Genomic DNA, 18,866 nt, shown 5'->3' on the forward strand with positions numbered 1-18,866 from the left:
TCTTTTGCATGACAGCCAATGAACATGACAAATGTGCCTCGACAAACTGTATCCCATAAGAATTGCAAATCCTATAATCTCACCTTCAGTGTTGACCACGATAGTGCAAGGTATTACTTTCGCGCTGATGGCTACGACAACAAATTGACCAGATCACTAACAATATTAAAATAACATTTGACCATTTTACCGGTGTAATTAAATTAAATATTGTTTTGGGGTTGGTCGCTGGGTGACCAGAGCGAGATTCTTTGCGTGACACCCTTATGGTAACGGTGATGGTACAGCTATGTAGACATAGAAAGACAAACATAGGCGGTGCTTGATTAACCTGAGGAAAGGCTATCCCTCTCTAAGTCAACACAAGCTGTTATCATTATCAATATCCACCTTGCTATGTTATCATTGTCCACAGACTGGAAACATTTAGATGCAACTGTTCTAGTGCTCCACACATGGCAAGATATGTGTGACTTACGTCTTTTTACAAACGTCTACGTCATCGTGTGATTCTACATATGGTATAATTTTTCGTGTTTGAAACGACCCTAAATACGGCGTGCTAATGGAGCAGTAAGATTTAGGGAGCCGAATGCATCGAAAAGGGTGCAGCATTCTCAGACAACATGCGACTGTTCCACTGCAGACTTTTCTATGGCAATAGACAAAATACTAGTTTCGGGCTGCTTAATGCGACATGTAATGCAAGAAGGCAGTCTATTGAAAATGTCGAGGAGAATTAAAAGCCTGAAAGCTCAAAATAGAATAAAAAACCATGTCGTTGTTCGTGTGTACATTTGGTGGCGTGTCTTGTAACTTGGTGATGAAAATAACAGGGAAACATGCGACACCGATTTCTATAAATATGTCACACTCAAACAAGTAATTAATGAAATACACCAAAAAAATTTAGATCCTGTAAATTACAAAACGTGCCTAGAGTTGTAAATAGGAGACTCCGTGAACGCTTTTTTTCTTGCAAAGATTGAAGAAGAAAAGCTTTTCTTCTATTCCATGATATTTGATACATTAATCCCCAAGCATTAAGGATACGTATACACTAATCGCGCATCAAAATGAATATGCCAGCATCACATTCCTGCGGCCGATTCTGTTATAATTGCACTAAAATCTAATCCATATTCAAAGAGGAGACCGTTACAAGACTGTTATAAATGATAAGATGACAAGAAAAATTTCTCCTGTGGTGCATAGATGGGAGATGGATGAGTTATCAGCATTTTGATATGTCTTTGTTTGTTTGAAGTGTCTTTAAGGTATCTGGTGAGGCTATCAGCGGGATTGTGAATATAGTGATGAATTGACAGGAGTAATCCTCCATTGCGACGACCTGATATTGACAACTTGCAAAAAAAAAAATCAAATACAGAGCAAGAGCCCGGCAACCAGTGGTGAATGATCAAGAGTGCTTTATAAGTACAGAGCTCCAATCAGCTGTCACTTCTACAATAGATACACTAAGTATTATGATTTACTTTTTTTTTTGCCATGCACAAAAATATTGATCCGCACGTCTGATAGGCTACATTGCATTTTCAACTTTGATACAGTGACCCTTAAAAGTCCCATGCGGAATTGGTATAACTTGAGGCAACAGCCTCATTTCATTGAACGCAAAGTGGCTGAGGAAACTAGCCATTATTTGGTATGTGTGTAAGAACTTGACTAGAACTCCTAGTCAAGTGTCTCGCCTATACCCAGGTATTCACAGACATCTCGCAACAGGTACTGGAAAATGGGCCTATAAACTTCCAAATTCTAATTTATTTTTAAATATCATTCTTACTTAATTTTGATGCACATAGATTTCTTACATAGAAATACATGTAGAAACCTCAAAAAGCAGACGCAGAAAATAAGTAACTTACTGAAATAGAAAAAGAGAAAAAGAAACAGACGTGATCACGAGCCTTAAAACTGAGTTAATTTATTTATTCATTGCAATTCTAATACATTCGAATACGAACAATGCTTATAACCATTAACTACAGCTGGCAGTGCTAGTCTGGTAAATCACTGTTGTGATAAAAATATGAATAAAATAGTACTATATAATAATTAAAAATGTCATCTCATAATCATATATAAATCACCATATTTAAATGTTTCAATATCTAAAGGCACTAATGTTCTACACACACGTTGAGCTAAAAATTGATGGAATCTAAGTAAAATGTTACTGTAAGTATTTTAGATGGATAAAAATTACAAAACATTTTTGATAAAAAAACAACTTCATGATGACAAGCCTCGGATTTAAGATAATTTGTAACTAGTTTCCGTGAAGCAAGTTACTATAATTATAGTGCTTCCGATATTATTGATCACCAATGGCCGAAGGTACCGTCAATCTCCATGTTAAAAAGGCCTCGTATCCAGCAAAACGGTTAACATCTTTTTCTAACTTTCTAGAAGATGTAACTTATCAGCTGATAAAAGAATACCATTCATTCAGTCTCTTCTTACTGTTTTCTGATTTTTTTTTCTTTTACAATTCCTCATCCTTAGTATCTGAAACAAGGCAGCAAAGCTGTCAAATGTACAGACAAAAAACAGAAAAAAAAAGCGCAGGAAATAGGATACTGTCAATTTTGATGCATTAATGTATTATGCTTACTGTAACTGCATAGCCAACATCAAATTCTAATTGTGCATAACATTGAATTAGGATGAAAGTAAAATGTGTAACAAGCATTAGACTGAGTTCCCATACCTAGATCAATCTAACAGGATCAATCCAACTCCAAGGGGTTTCTCACTAAATTGCTTTCAGTTTAAGCGGCTTAGGATTCTGGCATGCCAGTTTCAGTAGGCGTGACAGACAGCTAAGCCACTTACATTGATTGCAATTTAGCGAGAATTCCCTTGGAGATACATCGATCCACAGTTAGCGTGATAGGGTCTGGAAATAGTCCCTAAGGCTTGAGGCTGATAAGAGTTAAACTTTGGAAATGCCAGAATGAGATAAAGTGAAAATTTCTTAAACTCATTGCTTAAACTCAATTAAAAAAAAAATATATATATATATATATATATATATATATATATATATATATATATATATATATATATATAATCATACTTGTAAGTTAAAAAAATACAGAAAGTGTTACAAAGTTACAGTACAGGGCTCCTGGTCGATGGGAGTGATAAGTCACATCTTGAAAATGCCAGTTTGAAAAATTAAAAATTAAAGAAAAAATTACAAAAAATATTCCACTAAAGCTGCCATTCAGTCTAGCTGCATAACCATGATATGAATCATCCAACTTCAGTTTAAACAGTGTAAACAAGTCACAGAAATATAATATATTTTGTTTTACCACAAAAAGGGCAGTCATAGCTATTATTCTGATATCTGAACTTGTCATCAGACCATGTGACCTCCATAGGTGGCTATACTTTGTAATAATTTCTTAAGAGATTTTAACAAAAAAAACTTTTTAGAAAAGAATTATTTGCCAAAAAAGAACAGTTATTATCCCTTTAACTGTAAAAAGTCAAGTTGCAAATATTGCACAACAGGTAGTATCAATAAAAGTGAACTGTTACATACCCTTTGGAGTTATAAGTCCCACACTGAAAATGCCAGTAGGTAAAAGATAAAAAATTCAAAAATATATACAACAGAATAACATGGTCAATAAGATTACAGTTTCAGGACCATATGTGAGAGTTCAAATTCACATAATGAAAATCCCTATATGTGAAAAATGATGACAGTGCATAAAATAATATTACACAATGTTTAAAGACATAAAAACCAGCACAACTGCTAATGTGGAAAAACAAAATACACAGCGCTTCTGGTGGATGACAGTTGAAAGTGTTATCTTGAAGATGCTAGTGTTTGAAAAAAAAAATTAAAAGAAAATGTAAAATAAAACATAACAAATAATACCAATAAAGCTGCTATTCAAACTTTTAATCTAGCTGTACAATTACTAACATGATATGAATAACCCTATTGAGTTTGAGAATAATAAGGCACTGTTATTCATCTTTAGCATTAATGTAAGCGTTACACAAAATTTTTTTTGTAAACTTATTTTCAATATTAAATAACATTTACCTGCATAAAAATCATCATTTCCTAATTATGTGACACAGTTAAGAGAGATAAACCTATGGGACTTTACAATGAAATCTCAATGTGTGTTTATGTAATCTCATTTAATGGCCACTTGAAAATTAATTAAGCAAATTATTTTATAACCCTGAAATAACTTGAAAATTAATTAAGCAAATTACTTTATAACCCTGAAATAATTGCCTACTATCCATATACATTTATTGCACCAAATAGCACTCTACTGCATTGCTTTCAAAACAGAAAACAATTACAATGGTTTTCCAACACAAGCTGCACTTCAGTCTTTTCAGTAAGGTTGATTATCATAAGTAACATGGTTTTCCCTTAATCGCTATCCTGGCAGCAGTGTCCAAAATAGGGTTTTCTTCAACTTTCATGCAATAAAACATAATACTTAACAGCATATTGACCATCAATTTTTTTATAAAAAAATAAAAGTATCATGAATATTCAGAAAATGTGATTTGGGAAGGTCTTCAAGGCCATGGAAGTTCAGAGTCACACTTTCAAAATGCCAAAATGTAAACAAGAGATAACTGTACTGAAATGATTTTCTTTCCATTTTCAACACCTTTTTTAAAACAAAATAATCAATAAACTGTCATTTTTAAATGTTCAACTAGGAAAATTGTTGACATAAGAAAAATATCAATAGAACAATTTTCAATGTCCAATTTGCTCCATTTGCAGATGCTGAACATAGTGATTGATTAAATCTGACAAACTGCAATGATGAGTTCCTTTCCATTTATGAAACTTTATTACACAATGCACAATAACAGGTTTACCGTCATTTTTATATAATCAACTAACAATATTGTTAAGAAGCAGAAAATGTCAAAACAACACTTTTACATATCTTATTAGTTACATAATGAGACTGTTAACATGCCCAAGAATTAAATCTGAAGAAATAACAATTATATACAAAAACACAGAAAATGCACAGCACTTCTAGTGGATGGGAGTTAAAAATCACATCTAGAGGATGCTAGTGTTTGAAAAATAATTTTAAAAAGATTTTAAATAAAACATAAAAATTTCCAATAAAGCTGCTATTCAAACTTTCAATCTAGCTGTATTAACTTGATATTAATAACCCCACCAAGTTTGAGAAAAATAAAGCACTGTTATTCATCTATAGCATGTTGGCATAACACATTTTTTTTTTTTTTTTTGTTGTAAATTATTTGCAATGTTAAACACCATTTATCTGCACAATTATCACCAAATCCTAATTTTGTGACACAGTTAAGAGAGCTAAACCTATGGGACTTTACAGGGAAATCTCAAGGAGTGTTTTATGTAATCTCATTTAATGGCCAATTGAAAATTAATGAGTAGGCAAGTGACTTTATAGACCTTAATTTAATTAGTGATCACCCATTCCTACAGTACCATCATATAGCACAAATGTGTTATAGGTGTTGCATACATGCTGAAAAAAGTGAAAAAACAGCATTACTTCCCTAAAAATGACCCGAACATGCTGATTTTCAAACTTGACCTGCGTATTATAAATATACATTTGTTCTGCAAGTTTCAAGCCAAAAGGTAAAATGGTTTTCCACTTATCATGTTATCAGTGTTGCATATATGCTGAAAAAAGTGAAAAACAGCATAACTTCCCTAAAAATGACCCGATCATGCTGATTTTCAAACTTGACCTGCGTATTATGAATATTCATCAGTTCTGTAAGTTTGAAACTAAAAGGTAAAATGGTTTTCCACTTATCATGTTATCGGTGCTGCATATATGCTGAAAAAAGTGAAAAAAACAGCATAACTACCCTGAAAATGACCTGATCATGCTGCTTTTCGAACTTGACCTGCGTAATATGAATATTCATTAGTTCTGCAAGTTTCAAGCCAAAAGGTAAAATGAATTTTAACTTATGTTATCAGTGTTGCATATATGCTGAAAAAAGTGAAAAACAGCATAACTTCCCTAAAAATGACCCCATCATGCTGATTTTCGAACTTGACCTGCCTATTATGAATATTCAGCAGTTCTGTAAGTTTCAAGGCAAAAGGTAAAATGGTTTTCCACTTATCGTGTTATCGGTGCTGCATATATGCTGAAACATGACAGCACTGTTCTGCAATGGGTTTTCTTCCATTTTTAAAACACTTTTTTAACATAAAACAAAATAAACAGTTTACTACCATTTGTATATGACCAACTAAGAAAATTGATGAGATGGGAAAAATATCAATAGAACAGTGTTAAATGTCCAATTTCCTCCATTCTGAGATTCTGAAGATAGTAGATGATTGAATCTGACAAACTGCAATGATATGAGTTTATTTCCATTTTTGACACTTTATTACACAATACACGATATCAAGTTTACCATCATTTTTACATAATCAACTAACAATGTCATAAAGATGCAGGAAATGTCAAACAAACACTTTTACGTATCTTATTAGTTTAATAATGACACTGTTAACATGCCTAACAATTGAATCTGAGGAAATGTGAAAAAACAGCATAACTTCTAAAATAATGGCCTGATTATGCTGATTTTGGAACTCAACCTGCGTTTTAGTAAGATTGACCACTCCTGTAAGTATAATGACAATTGGCCTATCTGTTTTTCTTATATTGTGTTATCAGTGCTGCATATATGTTGAAAAAAGTGAAAAAATAGCATAACTCCCCTAAAAATGGCCCCATCATGCTGATTTTCGAACTTGACCTGCGGATTATGAATATTCATCAGTTTTGTAAGTTTCAGGCCAAAAAGTAAAATGGTTTTCCACTTATCGTGTTATCGGTGCTGCATATATGCTGAAAAAAGTGAAAAAATGGCATAACTTCCCTACAAGTCACCCGATCATGCTGATTTTCGAACTTGACCTGCGTATTATGAATATTCATCAATTCTGTAAGTTTCAAGCTGAAATAAAAAACAGTTTTCCACTTATCGTGTTATCGGTAAAAGTGCACGACGGCAAGGACGGCGACGACGGCGACGACGGCGACGACAGACGCAGATGATGGCTATATGTACAGACACATCTGTGTCTGTACATAAAAAGATATAGAATGCATGTGTCCATTGTGTTTTATAGCACAACAAACGTCACATCTACCACAATGTACAACATTAATCACAATCAGTGTTATCACCCTCGGATAGATAATATTAGAGAACTAAGAGTACTTTGAAGCGTTAAAAAGCACATATGCCATTTGTATGAAATTAAGTTATTCTGTTGCGAATATGACATTTTCTTGTTCGACTTAAATTTCCCATAACTTAAATATTTGAAGTGATGTTCGTAATGAAAATCCCAAATTACGAGCATAGAGGTTCATAGTAGTGGGGGATGATCAAGAATTTAAAGCGGACTGATTGAAATTCAAATATCTATCTTAGCTCGCGTTTGGTTAAGACGTTTTGAATACATGTAAGGTTGACAATGAGCATTTGGGGATATGTACCAAAAATAAAAAGCAGTAGGATTTTTTGCAACATGAAATCCCCCCCCCCCCCCCCAACCACAACTGGAAAAAAAATCAATATCCCAACTCCCGACTTACCGACTTTGACTCTAGCGGCTTGCTGAACCACGCCGTATTTATTCTGTGCCACGCAGCTATAGTCGCCCTCGTGGTGCTTGGCGAGCTCCATGATTTGCACCCATCCAGTCACCTGGTACTTCTCGGGCCCGCCACGAGAACTGATCGAGATCTTATGATCGTTTCCTGGAAAAAAAACATGTACATTCTCGATAATTGTCGGGATCACAAGCATTATGGCAGATAACTTGTTGAACACGTTCTCGACGTCCTGCGTGCAGTATGAAACTAAGCATTTCCCATTATGCTGGCACCGTGCCAAGAAATGTTCTTATCTGGTCTTGGACGAATTCAACCTTTTTTTGTCCAAGCCCTGTTTAAAATTTTACTCCTATCCTCATCTTCCAATGGGGCTTGGCGTAGTCGTCCTAATCTCAAACCGTCCTGTTTGACTGGGACTAAATAACATGAGCTGTTTCGTTGGAAGCAAAGTCCCAAATTAAGTTGCTTATATCATTTTATGGCACATGTCTCGAAAATACATATAAACCCACAAGACACATGATTATAATGAATTTATGCAGCAATTACTGATAGGGCCTATACCCACGATGAAAAATGACAATAATTAAAAGAGGAAAATGTGCAGTGGCTGCTGAAATGCAAGATATCGGTGTTCAGGTCGATGAACGATTATCATCATCAATCTAGTGGATTACTTGGCCTTAGGGGGCGTTAGTAACATCGACCCAAGCATAATCCATTTCTTCTGTGTCGCAAATTTTAAGTGTCTAGTTTGTGATTTAAAAGAATTCCCTGTCATTCGGAGAAGCAACCTATGCTGAAAATAAAAACCCAAATATGTATTAATTACTGTAAAGCGACAATTGCGTGGTTGCCACTAACCGTATTATTTTATACACAAGTCTACATAAATTAGTTAAAATGATTTGTCAGTGCTTAAGTGCTTAAAAGGAGTCATACTTTTTTGACAAGCCAGTGAAAGAAAATGCCCATGAAATACTTGTTTGTCACTGTATACTTGGCTAGGCTTTGTTGTTGTTGTTATCCATTCACGGAAATGGCTTTGATTCAGAGCACATGACTCACAGGCTGTATTTCCCCAATTATCAACCCAAGCACAGCCCAAACTTGATCACAAGATTCTCTTTTTTTTCAGAACATGCACAGTTAACCTAATCGAACAGTGTTAGGGCGGGTCATTTTCCAAGCTTGGAGATGTTTAGGACCGCTTGGATGCAACCAGTTCGTAAACAACCCACGTTTTAGCAACGAGCTTACAGACGCAGATAAAATGCTGAAACCAGTTTGGATCTAAAACATGTCATCAAACGAAATTTATTAATATGTTATATTTATCAGGCGAGCAATGATATCTCTCTTAGCACCGTGCGCCCAAAAGATATAAGCAATGAGACCGGCATTTAATTGCACAGGTATAACAGATCCAAAGCCAGATGGAAAATAGCTATGTTTTCAAAAAAGTTAAAACAATTAATGTTTGAGCAGAACTTGAAGACTGGATGTGTTTTTGTTTTTTATTCAACCTGTGCAAAGAGAAAACGTGTAACGGATTAGAGTGAGCAGAGAGCACTGTATATTAGTATTGGCAGTGTAAAAGGAATCGTGTCGTAAACTGCCAATTGCCACATACTGTTGTGCATGAGGCCTTAAATCTTTCGCCATGTAATTCAGGGCGTACTTGCACAGACCTTAACAATTTGTCTTTCTTCAGAATACGATAATATAGCAAAACAAGCATGACTAATGAGCACCAATGTAATTTTGAAACATTCGCCAACAACCCCACCTTCCTGTGAATCAGTATTTTCACAGGATCGTGAGCGTTTAAGGGAAGTGGGGTTTTATAAAGAATAACCTTGTGGCCCTTGCCAACTTTAATAACGATTTCTTTTGCTGCCAACGAGCTTTACGAGCCAGTGTGATTGATGAAGTAGACTGGTATTTTGTGCAGGAAGTGGCCGTCTCGCCTTGGTTAACCTTTCCCATTACTAATATGACGACGATATAAACAAATATAAAGATAATATATAGATGAAGGACAAAATTTATATCATTTGTCAACAATTTGGCACAAAGGGCACCTCAATTATACCGCTGTTTGAATGATTCAAAACATACATTACGTCATTTACAGTGTTTGAATAGTTAATTCTACATCCTTTCCACCCAATTCTGCTTGGCTTGAGTGGAACCTTTCTTTATCTGAAAGGTCTAAAATTATGTCAGGCACTTAATGCCACTAATCTGGAGCAGTCATAAACCGGCAGGTTATTTTCTAAGGTGATACCTCATTTTCGACCTCAAGAAAATGTTGCAATTCGTCGGAAACGAGGTGAGAATAATGGCATTTATATGTATGCTACATGTAGTGGTACTTACTGGGTAAAACGAACGTCTTGTTGTCCACTCTTTTCCAAGTCCACTCCACTGTGGGCACTGGGAATCCAGACACCTCACACGCCAGCACCACATTCTTATGCAGTTTGCCTAAAGTGTGGCTTGGGGGAGAATCTATTCTCGGGGCTAAAAAATAAAATTAACACAAAAATCAAACAAACAAAATTAAATTCATCAACATAGGAGTGCAGAAAAATGATAATTGTGGACTAAAATATAATGATTAAGTAAGTTGGATAGAAAATAAAAGATCTGAAACTCATTCATCCCAATGTCTCTTGCTCAGACGACCAATAAATGGTTATTTGATGGGCAATGAGCCTCAAGTCTAGTTTGGTCCGATGTCTGCTACTTTCTTCATTTTAAACCTCCAAATGTGAAACAATGGAAGAACCCGCCCCCGTCGACTCTGAAACTCAGTCTTTTGGGAGTTACTTGCTAAATGCAAGATCAAGGATAAGATTAAGTGTGAAATTCAGGGTGGTCCGTAATTCCTGCTCAGCCTTGCGCAGTTGTGAACACCATGCAATCTGTCAAGGCAGCATACAAACCAAATACCCAACCAAGGCAGTATACCAGACCCCACCAAGAAATCTATTAAAGCCTAGGCCATCTGGGAAACACATACACCAGAGAAAAGATAAATAGCAGTTGCAGATACAAACCTTTGGAAACAATGGACATTATCGTCAGCTTTATGGCGACGACACATAGCAACGGTTCTTATGCTAGCTAATAAGTGATGTCTCGTGTAGCTTAATTTGATGAGAAAAACATGCACACTGAAAGTCAGACAGACCTAGAGAAAATCATACTTTATCGGGGATTGTCCTTAAAAATAAGATCGGTCGGGAGAAATGTACAAATTAAATGTTCTATATTCTTACGCACCGACAGCAGCTGCAATATGTGATAACTTTCGCGTATAAGGCTTGTGATTTAGAACACTACGTTTATACAGCAGATACAGCAACACTGAATTAAAACCTACCAATAACAGACTCTTGTTAACTAGCACTTTTCATGAAAGATCCATCATCCCTTTGCTACCATCTCTATGCTATACCATATACATTGTACGCACAACATGAGCTGAAACATCAGCTTACTTCAGTCAAAAAGGTTCAGGTACCAGAACATTCAGTGCATACCAGCTTTCGACCGTCAGCCAAGTTCTGTTTACCTGTTACATATTTTGTCGTTCCTGGTATTTGTATGAAAATAGTAAATGTGTACAACTATCAAACCGATTAATCTTTGGGTTTGGTCACTTTTTGTAGTGCGGTGAAGCAGAGCGGCTAGATCATTTTCAGTCTTTTCAGTTTTTGCATTGACAAACTGAAGTATTGCGTTTGAATATTTTAGGATTATCAAACCTATTGCTTAAGGTTAATAACAGCATGTTACCTAATCCGGATAACAGAATGCTTACATTTTAACAGCTATAGATAAAAATAAATAACACGTAGTTATGCAAACTGGAATCTGAGATCGGACATGTGGTATGCTGATGCATTTAGAAACAAAGTTCTATTTATACGAATGTCTCAATGATTCTTCGATGCTTTTTTGACATGCAAATATCATTCGAATCATGCAGATGACATTTTGAGAAAAACGAGAGTCAGAAGTTGGTGCGTTAATACAATAATGATAGAAGGTGGCCTTCTCAAAAGAGATTTGAGCACCTCATCCTTTCTTCATACACGTGCTATGTCTGCTTGAAGACACGCTTTCATACATTTTCAATATTTTTGCACATATCTACAGGAATTCCACAAGTCCGTGACAGGAGGGTTATAAAGCTGTGCTCGTGCTAGGGCCTCTGGCAGCTGCTGAAAACGACCAGTATATAATTTCTATTCCCGTGGTTGAATGACCAAATAGGAGAGGGGTGTCTTTGTTTGTAGATTATATAACTGACTGATTATTTGAACCGGTCTATTTTGAGAATTATAATTTGACTAATGGTGAAATGCTCATGAGATGAATTTCGAGTAGTATTTTGGTTGAATATTCTTGATAATGAATTTAGATGCACGCTACAACCACAAAAGTTTGAAGATACTGCCCTACGGCTCATAGAATACGCATATGAATGAAATAGGAATTTATTGATCTGTGTACTTAGGTAAGTGAAAAAGAAGTGCCTTCAAGCGATTTTTTTCAGCTTAGAATAAAAAAATATATGTCGATATTCCTTTCAGTTCCTATACAGTATGGTAATAATTTAGCAATAGTATGCGGCAGACAGGGCATGTGGATAACTGCCTTTCGGCAGAATCCTACTAATGGAACCAGACGTGTTGATATGAAAATAAACGGCCGTATATAAACTGTGTACAATCTGGTCTTCACATGGAAAATCTTTTATACCCTTTACCTAAATTCCAGGGAATGGGGCGTCACATAAAAACTTAACCTTCATATCTTTAGAAAAATACATTGAAAACACCTGCTATGATTTTATTTAACGTAAATCCCCTGTTAATATAAAATTCAATATTACATGCAAAGAAAAAATAATTGAAAGGAGAGTAAAGGCGTGCTACATTTTACTAGACATATAAATGAAAACCAAGCAAAAAAGCTACATTTGCACTTATTAGCGTATGTAGGTGTAAACTATGAGACACCGGTTACTGCTATGCCATTATACATCAGAAACTTATATGAAAACATAGTATCAACACAAACAAAAAGGTGCACTAAATGGTGTTTTTGTTTTTAACCTACTTACCACTCTTACAAGGTCCCTTCCTAAACACTTTGATGTCCTTGCCAGTTTGCTTTTTAGCAGCAGAAAGATCACACATGGTTTTGTAGGTCTCCCCGTCAGAGCCACAGACGTGTTCGTTGCCTTCCATGCACATACAGATAGCCTCCTTGGGGGCATCTGGAGAAATGTCGTCTCGGAGAACGCATTTGAGATTATCCCCACAGTGACCGAAGTAGATATCTGGGCGGGTGACTCCAAAAATATCGCACAGCTCCCCGGCTTTCCTTCCACAAACCTTGCAGCAGTGACAGCGGTCTTTCACAAGACCGGCCTCGCAAGTTGAAAGATCCGTCTCTTTAGGGCAGCGATTTAAATCACAGATCGGACAGTCATCGGGTATCTGCTCTCGGGTGGGCTTCTGGGCAAATGCTAACACAAGCAGGGCGGAGAAAAGCCCCAGATACTGGCCTATATTAGCCATCTTCTGAGGGATTGCCTTACGCAGAACGGAGTTCCTACTCACCACAAATAGCCAAACCACCACAAATACCAGCAGCTAGTCCTCCCGAGATATTGGCCCACAAAAGCACCCGTGAGAATACTTGAGTTTATAAACTGGTACTAAAATGGCTTCTGAACACCCGCGCTCCAAGGCTTAATCCCTTTAATGACCTTCAGTTTACATTTGGTTCAAGAAAATGTTCTGGCGTTTAGCGCAAACGTGCAATGTTAGTTAATCACCCTATTTTACCGGCTATATAAGCAGAATAAATGAAAGCCATCTGGCCCGCTTACTTACATACGATTATGTATCGGAAGCATTTTGCAAACGATTCTTATATATTTCTCAACTTTGTATTTTGTTTGGTGGTAAGTTAAGAGGATTACCGTATAGTGAAAACTGCGGTCTTCAGGAAGATGTATCAAGTTTCTAAAGACTGGCAGATGTTGATGTCCATGCACAGCGCCCTCTGGCTATTCATTATACACTCAAAACTGAGATATGCAAAATTATAGCCTGACAATTCATAAAATATATGACTGGTTAAAGTAATAATGTTTTTTTTCTGGTGAAAATACAACAAACCATAAAAGATATATAATTTGGCATTATAATTTACACATTTTATCCTGATGCTTCAGATCGAGAAACCAACAAATACTTTCAAGATTCCCTGTCGCATTTTGATGCGAGTGTAACCTAATAATAATTACTCGAGTAATATCTTAAAGAATCAGAAATATGTTGGGAACTTATCCGGGATGTATGCTGTGCACTTACCATTAGATTAAAAACAAAATACATCCGAAATCTCTTACCAAAAATGCAGTAAAAGGATTGTGTCGGTTGAGTTGAGCAACTGATGCAATTATATAAAAGGAATAACCATAGCAGCTTTGTTGAAAGTTAAATTTTGAGGACAAATACATGTTTAAAAGAAACGATGGTAATGCTAGGAAATGCCAGGTTACCAAACCTTAGTCGAGACGCCAGGGCGGGAGATGTTAAAAAATTTACAAACCTCACGGCCTAGACTTAAATAAGATTTTAGATATGATAATCAATGGGATGATGAATTGAGCATTTCATGTGAGACAATTGAAAAATAAAATGCATATTTGACTTGAAACAAAATCTAGTGATATGTGCGATTCTGAACATTTTGAAAGACGCGTGATTGCATGACTTGTTCAAAGTTTAAATTGGCATGCTGTCCGGGTTGCCAGATTTTATCATTGGAATGTCAACAGTAGATTATAGTGCACGATCTATCATGAATCAACCGATTATTGATTTTTGATTCATGTTTGTCTTTCACTACAAAATGAAAAGTCAGTTTGTGGGGAAAAAGTCCAATATGACTGTATGGGTGTATGTAAAATTAAGAAGCACCGATAACAATGTCATATAATTTTAATTGGATCAATATCCCAATCAATTAATCATACATTGTCTACGGCAACAAGGCTATAATACAGCTGCAATGCTAGTAGACGTTTACATAATCAGTTTGAAAATATTCCATCCCGAAAACTGTATAGTTAATGTAGGACCTATTTGTCTTCTATCTGCTAAAATCGCTCATTTCTCATTCTTTTGATTTTATTAGAGTCGACCTATGATTATTAAACTTTCTTTATCTCATGCGTAAACTGCCATCGTAGTACATGTATGTAAGCATAGAGATAACTTACAGTCCCGCAAACATCCCCATCATGGACTGAAGGACAGATATTAGCGAGGCAATGATACACAGAGTTATCGTCTATATTTGTGGTGTTAATCTCAATCACAATGAAAATTTTTTATCTTGTGATCTATGTCCTGGCGCAGTCATGATTTTTTTCTGTTGAAAGTATCTGCATATAAGTGCATATCAGTGCACGCTTTTATGCACAAATTATATATTTTTGAAACATATCTTATTTTGGCATGCAATTTTACTAACATGTTGCTACTTGTAAATTAAAGAATTTTAATCAAAATGACGACATCCAGTTTTCCTATTTTCAATATAATCCCACGAAAACAATTTAATCAAGCCTTCGTTTTCCCCAAAAATATTTCCAGAAATGCATGGCAATAGGCGTGAGGTGGTTTGTCGTACCGTCGCTAGGCCCAATAAATGATGGGATTGTTAACAAGATCAATTAGCCTTAAAGCAAACTGGCTTATAAAGGGCGTTAATTTTATGTAGTTACCTCGTGCCTGCCAAGAACTCTAAATAATGAGGAATTGCAGAAAAAGTTTCTCGTTTGTACCCTCTGGTATCAGGGACTCCTAAAATAGTACACTAAATTACAGTGTGAGCCATTCAACATTTCTGTAACAGACTACTAGCGCACCCTGTGGTCAGAGAGTATTTCATTTGTATACTTGTCAGCAGCTGAAATCTAATAGTTGAAATCAGTAAAAAATAATAATAAACACTCTTTGGAGTTCTGCCACAGACTTACCTTCTCTTCCGAACTCTTTGTGACCTGCGTGGGACATCAGCTTCTACCAGAAACTGCACGCTGCGGTTTATTGCAGGGAGCTTTAAATCGGAGTCCCTCCCCGACCTGTCTTCATGCATGACAGCTATTGTCCTGTTTCACGTTATTCACAGCTAAAAAGAAAAATCATATTGCTCAGCAGTGTCAGCACACTTTGGAGATGAAGTTCACTCATGATATCCACAAACTAAAGCTACGTTGCTTTTTTCTTTTATATTTTTCTTTTGCATTTTTTTTCTTTCCTAACAAATTAAAATCTAGTCCGATTTTTTTTTATAAGACTTCGGGTTCGAATGAACCTTTCACTTGATCTAAAACCCGCCCCAGGTCTGTTTGCCTTAAACTTTTGGAGCCGACAGCCCGTTAGTACACAAAGCAGTTAACGAACAAATTTATTTTGTGAAAGAACGAATCCAGCTGATATCTCATAAAACGCCAATACGTAAGAGCTCAGATTACAATGCATAAAGTCGTTTAAACATTTTGAATTAAAACAGAATCCCTGTTACTATAGACAGATAAAACAACCGAATAAGACCATTGATAAAAGACTCAAATTTGTTCGTCGAAAGTCAACTCAAGTGAAAAGGTCGTGTTACTTCGGTTAGACCCGTTTATATTTTATTCTACCGTCTATTCCTGGTGTGTATAGGCGTATGGGAAGAGACGCACCTGTTCCTTAGTGCAGACATTTTTAAAGTAGTAACGCCCAATAAGTAAATGTATATTTAAGGCATTATATCCTTGTTCAACAGCATTTTAAAGTCCAAATCAATGTCATTTACTTCGATTTCTTAAAAAATATCTAATTTTGTAAAGGGGGAATAACTGATTCCAGAAATCATTTATTATATATTGATTTAGTGTTATTGACCACATAGGGTAAAATAAAAGAAAATTATCATGTTATAATGAGAAATTTGGCGTTTTTAGTCATTGAACAGAAACTTAAGTTAATTTGCAGAAACAGCAACACACAGACTTCTTTTACATTACGAACAAGAGAGAAAAAAATCTTCGGTACTGATAGGTACAGTAAAATAATTAAAGGTATCATATCCCGCCAAATCGAATTTTCACCTAAAAAATTCTCATACGTGCGAATCATTGCTCCGTCCGTCCCTACAGGTGATTACGATGTTTTAGAGCGTTTAGACTGCCATGCCTGTCTACACAATTCAGACTGAATTGCTGACATCAGATACTTGTTGTGGAGTTAAATTACCATCCAGACAACTTAGATGGTCACAGTTTTTCAACTGTTAGTCGACATGTTCTTTCTCTATGTGGGTCATCAGACACACTAATTGTCATTACAAATGCTCATGTCAATATATCACCTATAAATAGGCTATTTACCTTTTTTCACATCCTAAATTTGTGTCCCATACCGAGCATCTTCATGTGGACCAACTGGGCAACGGTAGTATCGTTATACTGATGTAGGACAGGCTGGGCTAGAAAACACTTATAAAACGGTGCGTGTGTTTTCAATGAGCCTAGTAGCAGATTAGATCATTCGGATTCGTGAAGGTACCTACAGATAGCAACCGCGACCCCCGCTCAGAAATTTGAGTCAGCGAAGGCCGTAGCAACGGTCCGGGTGCCATTACGTTACTGTTTGCGATGCACACAAAAAAGTGCAAACAAATATAGGTAGACACCCTAATAGGCCATTGCTTCATATCGTTTTGTTGTGTTACCAAATGAACTAAGCAAATACTACAGCATATTTATCATTATTGACATAAGTGCAGGTAAATATTCCTGCCACAATAAACAGTGACAACTAGAGTAAGTAATGTGGAGAAAAAACTCACTTCACACAGTGATATTGGCAAACACACTAGTTTGGCCTTTTTTTATAAACAAATCATCCATCAAAAGCACAAAATATTAAAGAGGTCCAAAAAGTCGTCAGTCAAGTTTCAGTCCGTATTCGCATTGTTAACCTTACTTTAGTCAGGTTTATGAGTTGTTGCGTTTTTACTGAACTTCACTGATGGCACCAATCATAAAACCATAAAACTCAAGGTAAATTTCTTTTTATAAATTATATATTTTAGAGAGCAACAAGAAAACGATTAGGTCAAATTTTCAAAGCATCTTTCAGAAGACGGTAATAGTATTTTTAAAATTGTTATAAGAGTCAGCCTACATTCAAAAATACACATTCACACAAAGGACTAAAACATAAGTTACAGCCATTTTTTTTATTAAATATAAGATGTATATACTGTAGTAACAAGTGGTCCTCATTTAGACATTAATAGGATTCTCATATAAACTAGGCGTGATTGAACACACGCGGATCAAAGCATAACAGCACTATTTTCATGCTCACATTTTGGCATACAATAAATACACTTTTTTCCAATAAAATTAATCAAATGTAACATTCATATTCATAACATTAATAGGATTCTCATATAAACTAGGCGTGATTGAACACACACAGATCAAAGCATAACAGCACTATTTTCATGCTCACATTTTGGCATACAATAAATAAACTTCCAATAAAATTAATCAAACATAACATTCATATTGTTATTTTCTTCAGCATCTAGTATATTGTTCTATTGTTGAATAATTTTACATGGGAACTTTGAATAACAATAAACTTGATAATCATAACAAACAATTTTGAGCAGCATCCCAGAGTGGTCAAAAATAAAATAACACAAATAAGCATCAACATAAAATCATCCATTTCTACATGTACTCTGTCAAAACTAGAGGATCAGAGAGGCGATACCGCCTCCGAATATTGTACCACCAGCTGGAGCAAGCGCATTCGTATAGACCCCCACATACACAAAATAAGGGACACAGCCACCAGTCTTGACAAGCTATAAAAATGCAATCAACAAGAATTTTCAAAATACGCAAAAAATATATATAACTTAAAATGGTACAATCAAAGTTAAGTTCATCGTAAGGTAGGTCAAAGGTCAATTTCAAGGTCACAGTAAATTGCCAGTATATGACTTCCTATTCAACTTCAATAGTAACTATGGACCTATCTCTGCCAGGTTTGGAGTTAAAAGAGAAAGAAACAAGAG

At 35.7% G+C, this 18,866-nt stretch overlaps 2 protein-coding genes across 2 annotated transcripts in view; both read right to left on the reverse strand.

Moving 5' to 3' along the window:
• The window catches only part of LOC106150453 (uncharacterized), a 33,685-nt gene extending 16,340 nt beyond the window's left edge, over positions 1 to 17,345 (reverse strand). Inside the window, exons 1-2 of the mRNA XM_013523284.3 lie at positions 17,161 to 17,345; positions 15,763 to 15,914 (exon numbers count right to left, since the gene is read on the reverse strand). Of these exons, the coding sequence (XP_013378738.2) occupies positions 15,763 to 15,881 (119 nt within the window). The 5' untranslated portion in view covers positions 15,882 to 15,914; positions 17,161 to 17,345. The remainder of the gene's footprint in view (positions 1 to 15,762; positions 15,915 to 17,160) is intronic.
• LOC106150455 (insulin-like growth factor-binding protein-related protein 1) lies at positions 1,924 to 13,527 on the reverse strand. The gene is made up of 4 exons (XM_013523287.3): positions 12,826 to 13,527; positions 10,068 to 10,211; positions 7,665 to 7,829; positions 1,924 to 2,532 (listed from the first exon to the last, which is right to left on the reverse strand). The coding sequence occupies exons 1-4, from the start codon at positions 13,283 to 13,285 to the stop codon at positions 2,510 to 2,512; spliced, it is 792 nt and encodes a 263-aa protein (XP_013378741.1). The 5' UTR covers positions 13,286 to 13,527; the 3' UTR covers positions 1,924 to 2,509.
• Positions 17,346 to 18,866: the final 1,521 nt, after the last annotated feature.

This window comes from Lingula anatina, chromosome 1 (genome assembly GCF_051362555.1).
Source record: "Lingula anatina isolate TDL-2025a chromosome 1, LinAna3.0, whole genome shotgun sequence".
Taxonomy (NCBI): domain Eukaryota; kingdom Metazoa; phylum Brachiopoda; class Lingulata; order Lingulida; family Lingulidae; genus Lingula; species Lingula anatina.